General features: G+C 41.0%; 1 protein-coding gene across 5 annotated transcripts in view; it reads right to left on the bottom strand.

Annotated features, from left to right (window-relative positions):
* GBF1 (golgi brefeldin A resistant guanine nucleotide exchange factor 1) overlaps nt 1-13,828 on the bottom strand; it is a 90,394-nt gene that overhangs the window by 35,784 nt on the left and 40,782 nt on the right. For all 5 annotated transcript variants that reach the window (XM_032445432.1, XM_032445431.1, XM_015866763.1 and 2 more), the window contains one exon: nt 4,551-4,682. In XM_032445432.1, coding sequence (XP_032301323.1) covers nt 4,551-4,682 — 132 coding nt within the window. The remainder of the gene's footprint in view (nt 1-4,550; nt 4,683-13,828) is intronic.

The following is a 13,828-nucleotide window of genomic DNA, read 5'->3' as shown; positions in this document are numbered from 1 at the left end:
TTGCAGAAACATGCAATCTAACATTTGCAAATGCTTTTACAATTGCAAAAACACGCAATCTAACAAAGAAGAGAATTACAATTTAGTTTGTTCCTGGCTCCATATATTTTAGAAGTTAACTGTTACGATTACCTCCCATTCCCTACAATGCAACACAATCAGCTGTTCAGTACATTTAGTTCTTCCTTGGGAATGAAGAGAAAACAGATTTTAAACACAGGGAGCCTCAAATTTACCCCCATGAGGAGAAAATGCCAAACAGGTTCCACTAGATTGAGAAGGAAAAATTGTCTCTTGTTCTGCATCCCTCCCAAGGAACAAGAGCTGGGGAAGGAATGGACCAGTGATTTTCCCCAGAGAAAACAACAGACAGACATGATCACAGTTTAGATATCAGAGTTGCAGGCCTCCCGCTTCAATCATTCATCACAGCTCCTTCTCTCTATTTCAGTCTTTTGTAGCTACAAACAATGGTGCAGTTGAGAGAATGTTTAGGACAAGATTGTTGCTAGTAACCGTATCTTGTGCCACATAACAGCGGCCTCAGAAAAGTTGCCTCCGGCTTTGATTTCATTCTCACTTAAACAATAGGGCACTGGGCAAGAATCTTGTTACCTTCCCACTTAAACAGTTGTTAGAAAAGAAAGACGACAACCTAAACACTAGTTAATACCTCATTAATTGGCAGTGGGGCCTCTTGAACTCCTGCAAGAATGAAGCAGACAAAGGAACCAAGCAAGACCTTGTACATTTTGCAGTCTCCTTTGATTCCAGTTGCACTCACGGTCACAGGCTAAACTCCATGCATTACAAAAAACCGCTCTTATTGTGATCTAAAGAGAGCAGCCCCCACGATGCTGTATGGGTTCTGAAGGGCCACAGGATAAGAAACTTCTGGTAGTCACACGGAACTGAAGTCCTACCTTCATACCTAAGAATTTCATTAGTCTGCATAGAAAGAACACTGCTTCTTTCCTATATCTGACACACTGCTGAGAACAGAGCTTGCCTACTGCCGACAAACTCCTGCGCATGGGCACGGATTTTGCATAGTTCAGAATAAGCTCATCTCCTGATTTGCTAGCTAGTCAAGCCTCACTGACTCATAAGACAGGTTGTTCGAAGACAACTGGTCATTTTTACCTGCTTCATCAATTAAACGAGGCAGAAACCAATGGTATTTCAATGCCAGCACTTACAATAGCATCATCACTGTTAAACAAACTCAGCACTATGGCGGCAAGAAGTTAAGCCAGTATCAGAAGGAAAAAATAAAAATAAAAGATATATTTTGTAATGGTTATGGATGTATAGCCTGTGTGAAAAGGAAATGCAAGCAAGTTGTATGTAAGCTTCTTTAACAGACTTATGACTTTGCTGCTCTAGCCCCTGTGTTCAATACCAGTAAACACACCTCTCCCCTAAAACACATCACGCCTGACTACTTCATTCCTGGTTCCCCAGAACAGCTCTACAAATTCAGGTCAATTTATAAAGCCTCTTGAGCTCAATTAAAAGCACAGATACTTCCACTTTGCAGAAACAAGACAGGGAAAAGCTCAACATGCTTCTTTGTTCCCTGGTGAGAAAACAGAACGAGAAGATGCATCAATGCCTGCTCAGAATCAATAATACAAGAAGTTTATGTGAAGTAAGACACCCGCTTGAAAACTGCAATGCAAAAGACCCTTATAGTCTTAGATTATTCCATATGGAGTATACTCCCACAACAAGTAGGGAAATCAAAAAGCAGAAAATCCAGGCTCTTAACCATCAGGGAAGTCCAGAAATGAGCTCAGGAAGACCTTTAATGCAACTGGAATAAATCACCAGGGAGACAGAGAAGGCAGGGGGGAGGACAAGCTTCAAGCACCCCATGCAGCAAGTTCTATTGCTGGAATCCAAGCAACAGCTACTCGCCCACAGATCTACAGTCCGCAGGTATGTCAGGGAAAGTTCACTTTAGAAATAGAGCCAGAAGCTGCTGTGGACACACTAATAATAGCAACAAGAGCATATACCTGTTCTGCAGAAAATACAATAAATAAAATTCCAAAATTCAGCCAGTATTCTTCCTACAGGTCATGTTTGAGCTCATCAAAAAGGCTGACCACCAACTGCAGTGAAGAACTGCTGAGTAAGGAAATCACTAATCCAAGGGATACAATCAATAAAGTATCGTATTGTTACAAAGTTTTCTTGTGATTTAAAAGTTACACTGCCATTTACTGAATTGAACACTTCAAACAGCAGTACATACTACAGAGTACAGGATGATCTTGGCAATGCTAGCTATTCCTTTCAAAACACGTGCGTAGTTACTATAAAGTCATCCTATCTAACTGAACTGCTGACTGCATGCTACCAGTGAATTGTTGCAACCCACAAATTCAGAACAGATCTTTGCATTTCAGACTAGTAGACATGCAAAGTCTAAAAGGCTACTTGATAATTATTCTTAATTTTAACTAGTTTAAAACATGCCCCTCAGCAATACTGGCCTGGAAAGCAGACAGATAACCATCTGGTGACATGTGACACAGTAAGAAAAACAATGAAACAGCACACGGATTAGCTATGAAATGTTTTGGAAGCGGGAAAAGAAAGAAGCTTTAAACAAAGATAACCTATCAAAGGAGTTTGGCCCTTTCACTGCCAACTGCTTTTAGGCTCACTGTGCGGAGCAAAAGCCATCCACTCATGAAACAGACGCAGCTAATGACACTCTAGGAAAAGGTTCTGGTTTCACCAATCAGTTACGCAGCATAGAAAAGCACCATAAATATCAGCCACACTGAATTTTCCCAACTGTAGTTATGCTGGAGTTGTTTCTTCCTTGTTCTGTACAGTTCAAAACAGGTTCGTACATTAAGGACAGGTCTAAGCCTTTCCCATCTTTGGGCTTTAGATAGTTTTTAGACTACTTTTAGTCTTATGTTACAAAGAGAAATGTAAGACCAAAAAGCTTTAATTTAACAACACAACCCTAGCCAGATGTTCAGGCAGTACCACTAATCCCAGCCTCACTGCTATCTGGAACAGCACAAAGGACAAGGACGCTGTGAATGTCACCCAGAGCAGGAACTGAGGTCCTCATTTACAGGCCCAGTGTCACAACAAAAGCCAGGCAGAAGGTTTTCCCTAGTTATCTACTATAGACATATGCTCATGCACTGCTACAGAGATGTACTCTTCCTGGAATGATCTAATAAACACTCTAAATAACAGGTAGTCAAAGGCTACAAATTCTTAATCAATCTTTCCTGTTTCTGCCTCAAATCAAGTATTTGTAACCAGCTGCACATGCAGACATTTGTTATTTGACATGTGCTATCAACCTGATGTCCTGACACCATCCAGATCACATCTAATCTAACATATTTACATTACTGCTAAGTCCATCAGAGAGACACGTTTCACAGGTTTATTTACTAAGATTCCTTTATTGTTCTATGTTCTCATCATTTTGGTTATGTCTTGCCACTTAATTACACCCAACACTGCCCCCCAACTTATGCCTTGACGCCAGTAAATGTAGTTAATTAAATTCCTGTAATCCCCACCTTCCCTCATGCTTATTACAGAGAACAAAATACTTAAAAGAGCAGAGGAAAAAACCTCAAACCTTAAAACATAAGAGAGAAAAAGAGCCAAGAGAACTGGACTTGAGGGGCAGGAGGAAGTGGTAAGAGATATAAGACTACGCATCAACAACCATCACAGATTGTAAATCCTGTAATTCACACAGGTACGACCAGAAGGCACTGACAGAATTCACAGAGAAAAGTCAAGCATGGCTCATAGCAGAATGACACGCTAAAGGCTGAGAGAAGGCAAGTTAATGAACTGCTACAAGCCAGCTGAGCCTCAGCAACTGACTACACGTGCACATTATTAGCCCTTCACAAATACCAAGAAAGATGCACACATTCCAAAGTCTGTGGAAAAATAAAGTGACTGTATTTTACTTCATATTGTGACAAAGAGTATACATAAGAATCACTAACTGATGCACTTAGGTCTGACTGGGGTAATGGCAAGACTCTCTGCCACAACACTTACAGTAAGGTAAGAGCAGTGGTACACCACTGGGCAGGGCAGGGTCCTGGACTGAGCAAAAACCATCCTTACTTTAGAGCAGAAATGTTAGTCCACAAAATTAAAACTCTTCTGTGCTCATGTGCATTGTAACACTATAGGCCCTGGAGATGTTTTCTCCAGCCTGACCCTTTTACTCAGACTGTATTTAAAAGTCTGAATTGCACTTGGTGAATACCAAAGTTCAGCAGTGTGACATAAGCAGGTCTGAGTCAGAGCAGACCAGAAGCTGTGGCTCTGCTTCCAGCCTTATACTACTGTAGTGTCATGAAAGATCAGCAGGAATAATATCAGAAAAATGCAAATGCACATTTCCCTGGTATTAATGACAATTTTCCTCTTCTTCCCATTTCCTCATAAAGACTGCAAACACACATCCTGGCCAAAGACATGTGGCAAGGAGATGCATTTGGCTGGCATTTTGGTAAATCCCAGGAAGCCATGTTACATACCTATCAGTGCATATGAGAGGAACTTATTCACAGAGGTGAGGGCCAATCCAGTTATAGGACCTGTAGTGTCTTCAGAACGGATCACTTCCAGGAAAGGCCGAAGAAAGACGTTGGGTTCAATTTCGGACAGCTCTATTAAAATAAAAAATGATAATTAAAAAAAGACATTAAACTTAACTTCTTAAGTTTCATTTTGATTTCTTCTTACAAATCTACAGCAAACCTCATCTATGAGGAAAGAAGCAAAAGCTTTGTTTCAGAAGACTGGAAGACCAGGGTTGCTTTTAAGTATTACACATTTCTAAAAGCAATGGTTTGGAAAGCTTGCTATTTCTTTCACAAACTGAATGATCCTCTGAGCAGCTTTTCACAGCCTTCTAGAACAAATCTAACTATAAGAACATCCTGCAAACACCCAGAGGCAGCGCTACCTAAATTTACATTTTAATTAATGGGCAGATATGGTTGCATTTTCCTAGTAGCCCTGATCACGTGAATTACGTAGAACCTATCCCACCTTCTGCCACTTTTGTAATATTCTACTATAAGTACAAGCCTGTACTAATCGTATCATCACCAAATATAAGACCACGACGGATCTCTTGCAACGATTTTCCCCGAACAGAAATTGCATTTCTGTGACACAATTTGTTTTCTTGGTGAAGACAGAAAAAAACCAAAAACAAACTAACAACAACTAGAGTATGTGGAAAAAATGACAGCACAAGGGATGAAGAAAGGAGCAGTTCAGAGGAGGACCGAGGAAAAGAAAACATTAAGAAGGAGGTAAAGTCAACCACAGTACAGCCAGTACAGAGACAAAGAAGAGAGTATTAAAAGTGATGCAGGTAATCTTGAGGCCAGAATTTCTGCAAATCTTGTGAACTGGCTGAAGACCAGATTCCCCTGTAGTTAAACTGAAAGTCTCCTCTTCCATAAAGATCACGAAATGGTTTGTCATATAATTAGGGTATAACTTTAGCACACGCTGTTGATCACACAGCAGCTCTGGCTGGCTTCCCTGATACTCAGAGACACCAGCTTTTATGGTAACACAGCATTTTACATTAAGCTCTCTGAAACAGATTGTGTATGCTGGAAAACTGTTTCAGACGGGATAGTAGCTGTTGTGTCATCAAAAAAAAAAAAAAAAATCAAAAATATAATACACGTGAAGAGAGTATTTGTAGTGCAAGATATATTCAAAGAACTATTTTCTGAGAGTTCCAAATGTCAGAGAAATGCTGATCACATTGTTAATTTCATTTTGCAAAAGTTTTATCTAGTGCACGGAACAGCAGGAACTGAGTAACACTTCTCATAATACTTTGGTAATGAAGGAATGTGTTCATCACAATAAATTCTTCTATTCATCAGTTAAGACTACGTGAAAGAGAAGCTTACAGGCATCTAAAGAGAACCTACTATGACAGTCTGCAGCTTTCTTATACATCTAACTTTGAAAGCAATGCAGTGCTCTCCTGAGTAAATAAATATGAAAACAAATACACTTAGAGCTTTTCAGGAAGGGCAGTAAAATAATTGTAATTTTAACAGTTCCGTTCCCAAAGCCAAGTATATGAAGTAAATACTGAACACTCCGAAGTACACACTTGAATTTTCATGACAGTTTTCCAAAATAGCAGCTCTGATTTCTCATCTCATTGATTCTTACAACTCCAGAACCTGGCAGAGCAAGCGAGAAAACCACAACCATTGAGAGCTTTGAGAAGGGCAGATAGAGATGTTTCTCCAAATATACTTTTCAGCAAGAGATATTTCTAACTGTTCGAATTAGAAAACATGGGATGCTACTCTGTTTAGATAACAACATTCAACTGCAAAAAAACCCTCCAAGCCTGACCTCAGCCTAAGATACTACCAGAGGTAAAAATGAGCAAGCGTACACAGGAGATCCGAGCTTCATCAGAGATTCCTACAGGCAGCCTTCCTTGTCAATCCACTTCAAGCTAGAGAAAACAATATTAAAACAAGATCTGCTCTTATATGAAGAGCCCAGGATGTTTAAGGGACCAGAAGGAAAGCCCATCCCATTCTTTTAATACATGATCCGTGGGACCCTTCACTGAAATTTCAGGGAAGCCACCAAGATTGCGCTCCAGAACACTCACTAACCCAAAGTACTGTGTGGAGAACAATAAAAAGGGGAGGAATATCTTAAGCAGCATATCAGAAAGCCAACTCCAGGCTGGCAATTTTAATATGAGGACAGAATTCCTCTGAGATCACAGAGCTTCCCCTCCCTCAACCTATGGATTATTTGCACTTAGGCACACAAGTCTATAAAGATATTTAAACAACTAATTCGTGTTTAAGCACCTAGCTCCCATCCCAGCAATCCCACCCAGCCATTCGGGCACTTCAGCAAACAAGCATCAGCAGACCTCTGGCGCTGCTCGCTCCTGAAGCACAGGAGCAGGTCCCTCTCGGAAAAGGTTTCTTATTGTTAGCACACTGTTGGCACATTCCTGATCTAAAATGCTCACACAAGCTGCTTTCTCTGGCAGTTAAACTCTTCACTCATGAATGACTCTTATCAGGATCGGCTATGCGTTCCGAATCAGAGTAAGTGAACGAGAAAAAATTGTTTATGACAAGTTATTTCAACATCATTTGTCCCCAGGACAGGCAACTGCAACTCAAACCGCATGACCTAGACTTCTCTTAGGCAGCAGCTGTTGGCCTTTGACGCCCAGCCTTCAGAAAGGCTGTTTGAATTTTATCCCACGCACCCCTCCAAAGCAGAATCGTTCAGACAAGAATGATGCTTAAGCACTGCTTGTGCACTGTGCTGCACAACGAGCAGCATTCCCCTTCCTTCTTGAGATGAGAAAAAAACAAAAATAACAGTAGCAGAGGAGAAGTCCAGCGATTCAGGACTTCTGCCTGGAAGCGTACTGAACTTATGCCACAGGAAACTGAGGCACCAGCAAGTGTCACCATCAAAAACACTTTCTGCAGACCTTTCTGGTCTGACACTGTATGAAGCTTATTCTTGGTTCACACACTAACCACCAAAACTTTCTGTCTTTTTACCCAAGGATGAGAAATTACTGCACTCTCTCTAAGCAGACTAAAGAGGGAAGTACAGTTTCAGGTAAAAAGGACAGCACTGTATTTGCCTTTTAAAACCATGGGAAAGCAATCAGTAGCCACACTGCTCAGATTTTCAAAAGCATTTCTAAAGTCTGACTGCTGGACTAACTAGCAGCTTATTCTCCCTTAGATACCAATATAGGACCACAGAGCAAGGAGCAGCTCCTTTGCCCGAGCCCTATGACTATCCATTGGTTAATTTAGAAACTACCAAATCTATCAAAGTACTCATTCCTCCCTAAAAATCTTCATGGCTTGAATTTGCTTCACACAGACTAAGTTAGGCAGCAGCCACAGAACAACATATGCATGTTGGTTCTGGGTCCCTTGGCAAAACTACAATTTCATCAGCTCTGCCGCTGATGAATGGGGGAGGCACACGTTTCATCACTCTGAAAGCAGATTCTGCAGGCTGACTGGTTACACATGCCATTCTGCACCTGCACTGAAAGGCATGCTCTGACTTCTTCCAGCTAGGAAGTTTTGTCCAACAGCTTACTCCAGTTACCCTTCAGAAATTGGCCTTTAGTTAATACGTGGTAAAAAAAACCTAAATCACATTAATTTGTTCCTGGCCATATGCTCCCCTCCTCACAGTCTTGGTACGGAGAGGGTTTCAACTGAAAATACATTTCCACCTTCCAATCAGAGCTTTTGTTGTTGTTTTGGTCTAGACCAGCCACTGTAACACAATGTTTAATTCAGGATGAAGCACACATTTTTCAATAGAACTTCTTATTGCAAACAGAATGGAACACCACTTACAGAGCCAGACCTAGCAGCTAATATGATTAAAGACATATATAGTCCTACTTCTGAAAACAGTGATGGCAAAGTCCACTTAAGCTTGATACATCAGAAGAGGTCACCTGACATCCTACAGAAACCCCAAAACATCACTGCACTGCCTCAATCTAAGCTCTTAATAGACAGAGAGAACTGGGTTCGCCCACGCAGACAGCTCAGGAGGAGCTGAGCAGCCAGGAGCCTTCGTCCTCATTTCCCAGCAACTCAAGTACACCAAGCTGTTCTGAAACACTGTGGGGATTGCACCTTGCAACATACAAGCCCACAAAGGGGACGTGTGGAAGCAAGCTCCTATCTCTGAAATCAATTTTACTTTGCTGCAGTGTTACCATGAGTTCTACCTCTAATAGAATAATAGATCCAAAATTAAAAGATATTCAAGCCAATGAAAGAGAATTAACTGTTCTTTTCAGAATGCCTGTAAAAAATACTCTTCAAACCTAATTTTCTATGAATAAGAGTGGTCACCCAGGACCACCATATCAAGAGAAAACAGTGCCATTCACAGCCACACGTGAATGCAAAGCTAGAATTACAAATGCAGTTTGACAGGGGGAACCCTGAGCTGCCAAGTCAGTTCTGTTTGCCTAATTTCATTACAATGGCACAAATGCTTTCATTTGTCACACTCCAGCTTCATGTGTTTATCTCCCTTTCATTAAACATGACTTTAACAAATGACTACTCCACTGTGCCAAGATCTTAAGAGCCCCTCAGAACTGAGATTTTGTTTTTGAGAAGGGTGACAATGCATACCATGCATTTGGCAGTCTTGATATCCTCTGGTCAGGGTGGCATAAACTCAACTGAAACGCTGTCTCCTATAGGAATTACTTACCCCTACCAGCAAAGCAGGAGCACTGACAGTCCCAGCAGTGTTAGCCATCAGTTATCGGGGTTTTCAACTAAAGCCACACTTCAAATTCAGCTGTTCTGACTGCCCAATACAAGTCCCAGGACAATTTTTCATAGCAGGTATTCGCTCTGATATCCTCAGCCAAAATTACACCACAAACTCCAACTGTGCTGCTACTGTTACTTCAAGGGCTTTTCACCCAGCCACAGTATTCTGTTCCAGAGGGAGTTACACTTCTGTGATATTACGAAAAGCAGAAGCTCACTTAATTCACAATGAAAACAAATGTCATCAATAGCAAGTATCACAAAGTGCAAACGTTTGCGGTTTCTACCCAGATAAAGTAGAGAAACAAAAGAGATATGGGATGATTTCTGAGCCCACCACAACTACTCTGGTTTCTTTGAATTATTAACACCAGTGACGCAGACCTACTGCTGCATGCAGATCTGTTGAAGCAGAGGTTTATTTCAAAAGCTGAAGCTGGAAGAATTTGTTTAATTCTGCTCTCATTTCTTAGCACTCGGGAGACAGCTGAGATTGGCCTGTTGACTTTTTTTTCTCCCTGAATTGCAGTTGACACATATTCAATGTATGAACTGCGCAGTAATTTGGCACAGAGGTTGAAGGTCACTAGTAGAAGGCCTTGCTATGGATCCCAAAATGTCTCCTCTCCCCCTGTGACCTGAATACCTCTAGAAGAACAGTGACTGTTCTGATGAAAGCTAACACATCAATTATCCTACCCTACGCAATAAAAACCTATTGTTTCCATACTGATCTCCCACAAGGGTGCTTAGAGCCACTGTCAACAGTAACACCCACCTACCTCTTAGTGTAATTTCAATGCTAACCCATGCTTGTTTTCTAGAAACCTTTCCTCTTACCTCATACTGGAAGATAAGCGCTAAGCCAACACCTGATTACATGGGCACACTGCAGAGAAAGATTAGATCAAGATCCATGGTTTGGAAAGCCACATATGCAAATTCAAGATTACCTGAACTTTGATCTCAGTTGCAGACAGGAGGAGAGCTCTCAGGGAAAGGAGATGGAGGAATACAGCTGAGCTGGGCCTCTGATAAGTTCTAACAAAAACTGACTCGAGTTCCTATGCCATTCTGATGGGCCTTCTCCCTTGGGTACAAGTTACTCAATACAAAGCTCTGAACAACTTCCAGATGAGAGAAATCATCCTTCACATATGCCTATAAGCAAAAGATCCTTCAGTAAGCTACAGTTTAGTTAATTTCACAAATAACTGGAAGTGCAACTTATTTTAATAGAAAAAAAATATCCCACAGCAGTAGAATGAAAAGGCCAAGAAAAAAAAAAAACACACACCAAAACTTAAGCTATAGCTTTTAAGACAACTAACACTCATTGCAACAGTTTTCAGTACATTTTTGGTAGGAGACAGTACTGAAGCACCAGTAACTTGCCAGATGTCTGTAAAGGAACACCACAGTGCTCATAGCAGTTTTTGGAATCTGGAAAATATGCTAATCCCTACACAAAGATCCTCATTTCTTCTAATAGGCTCAGCATAGCGATAGCTGCCGGTAAATAGCAAAGCTCTTCAGCTGGTAACTGAAGAAAGTGTCAGCTGCACAGCAACTTCTATCCCTGAGCCATGTGGAAGAACGGAACCACAGCTGGAGAAGACCAACACTTACGCACTCCTCCAGCTTCACTCATGGACCCGTGTACTTCATTGTCCTGGCAGAAGGTTTGAAAAGCTATTTTTACAAGCAGATTATACTGCAGTTAAAAGAAACATGACAATACACGTGTGGATGCAATGCAAGCATTACTTCATAACTCAGGAGGATCAGCAAAGATAGAATAGATCAGCATCACCCATTTATTTATAAGTCACTTAAGTTGTTGCCAACATCTGGTGTCCTAACACATTACTGACAGGGAAGCAGCAATGCTTCTGGACTTGCACCTAGCTCAATTGTTTAAATCAAATACATCATGAAGCACTGCCTGCTTTGGCAGGGGGGTTGGACTCATAAGATCTCTAGAGGTCCCTTCCAACCCCTACAATTCTGTGATTCTGTTAATTTAAGGTTTAAGACTCCAAACAGACAAACTTCCTCCTCCTTACTGCAAAGAACACAGTCAGTATTCCCCACACTAAGTATGCAGCACCCACTACTGAACTGCAGGGGAAAAGTATGTACTTAATAAAATCTGTAAGAAAAACCTTTATAGCCTACTGAAAGCACATCCCTGAAATGCTGGTAAGCTTCACTTTTTATCTCTGTTTAGAGCCAGCTGAAATTATTCCAAAAGATTTCTTACAGAAAAGTCAACACACAGGACACAAGCCAGATCTCGCGATAAACCTGCACAACCTCTGAGCTTCAAAACCCAGGGGCAGTCCTCAAACGTAGAGACATTCAACTCTAAATGAAATTACTAAATCAAACTAAACCAAAGCAAAAAGCAGTCATCCCGTGACAAATTCATCCGCCCTTGACCAAACACTGATAGTTATTGATCTTGCTGCTGTTGTGAATTAGAGGCAGGTTTCCCAAGGTTCTCTCCTAATACAAGAAAGAGAGAATGGCCACACTAACAAGGCCGACTAGGCTAAATGAAACCTACAGGGAATTGCATTGCACAGCCAAGTCCTGAGGATGGACTGACCTGTCCATCTTACTGACAGCACAAGTTTGATGTGTGTCATGTTTAAGCACTCTTTTTCCTCTCTAGAAGAAATTGGCACATGTCGAAGGAAGAGCAATTAGGTTGTGATACTTTACAGAACTCCGTTCAGTCACTGTACTTGCTTTGCCATGGTATTTTATACACGTCTTGCACAGTACCAGGTCCGAACTAAGCAGGCAATTTAAAAGCCCAAGAGAAATTAAAACTTTCTTCCCTGGTATTTTAAAGCTCAGAAATTCTCTACAGCCTTGTGTGTCTATCACGCTATGAACAGCTTTCTCATTGCAAATTCACCATGTTGTGTAAGAGAAAGCTTCTCTATTTCTAAGAGGCTGGAAAAAAGGAATTACATTTTTATCATCAATTAGCTGTCTGAACATTACCTCGCCCTGTTTGCCCCTTCCTCAAGGGAAACCGATGAGTGCCAAAGGGAAAAATTAAAAGGAAATCAAAGAACAACAAATCCCAAACAAGCCAATACATTTCTCATGTTGCCAGAGAACCTAAAAAGCATCAGTGAGACAGACAAAATCCAAACACTGAAATGAAGAAAGTCTGAGGGCCCAAGAGTGAAGAGAATCTTTTAACGACAAAAATCTCTCCAAGGCTTAATGAACCCTTCTGCTGTGATTTACACAAGTACTTCCATCCAACCTGAACCAACCTAGGAGATATTACACTTCATCTTGCTATTACCAGAAAGTAAAATTTCTAAGTACAAATGGCAGAACACAATTGCCCAGAATTCAACACCCTACGTTGCCACTAATGCAAAATGGGAGTCTCGTGGGAACAGGGTTCAAGACTTTGGAATATTAGTATCAAACCTACAGTGACAGAAAATAGAAGCAAAATGAAGAGAAGACTGGCCTGTTGGCAGTCAATACCATTACTGCCTCAAGACATCAGAACAACAAATACATTAAGTGACTACTCTTGTATTTTTTGTGTATGCTTATATTTCTTGTATACTATATGCCAATGCCAGAAGAAAGCATTAGAGTGCTTCAGAAGCTCAACTGATGATCCTGTCCTAGACTCAATAAAGACCTTCAATGACTGCACAAAGGGCACAAAGCTGCCTGGCTCTCCTAAGTGAAATCCCCAATGGGTCAGTGGACACTACTCTGCTTTAACCTCTCACCCCTAGAATTTCTACTGCCATGACCTTCGGTATGGGATCATTATAGTTCCAAAGTGTTCCCAAGACCTGGTAAAAAGCCAGAGACAGAATAATCTCATTGAAACTTCTGAAAACATGACAGAAGTTGTTCTAACAGGATATATGCACACATACATGTCACAAATGCATCGGCATCAGATTGGTGACAAGCTTCTTGATCACAGGTAGATACAGCAGTTTTACTCTCAGCCTCTGCTACTCTTATCAGTTTCTCAATTTTGGGCAACTCACTTCTTCTACAGCTCCTCATGGGAAAGGGAAAATACCTGGCCTTTGTATGTGATGTGTCATCAGGTTACCTGGGAATAATGTCAACAAAGCAACTCACACTAACAGCAATGCAATGAAGGCTTCCTGTCCTATCACCCCACCTTTTTCTCAGCCTAAAAGTTAACTAAGACCCTTGATGGAAGAAGTTATTTTTCAAGTTCAAATATAAGCTAGGAAAATACACCAAGCACCATACAACATCAGCGACGATAGAAATAAATGTTGTGATTTATCACACAGAGAACCAGCAGCACAGAGATCGGTTTGTGACAGCACACCAAGGAAACTAAGAGGCACATACTGGAGTCAGGACTAGAAACAATGTAGCATTGCTTATACACTCATTTTTAATGAGATGGTTTTTAT

The sequence above is a fragment of the Coturnix japonica genome, chromosome 6, assembly GCF_001577835.2.
Source record: "Coturnix japonica isolate 7356 chromosome 6, Coturnix japonica 2.1, whole genome shotgun sequence".
Classification (NCBI taxonomy): Eukaryota; Metazoa; Chordata; class Aves; order Galliformes; family Phasianidae; genus Coturnix; species Coturnix japonica.
The sequence above is the reverse complement of the archived record's forward strand: the minus strand, read 5'-3'. Positions and strand labels throughout refer to the sequence as shown.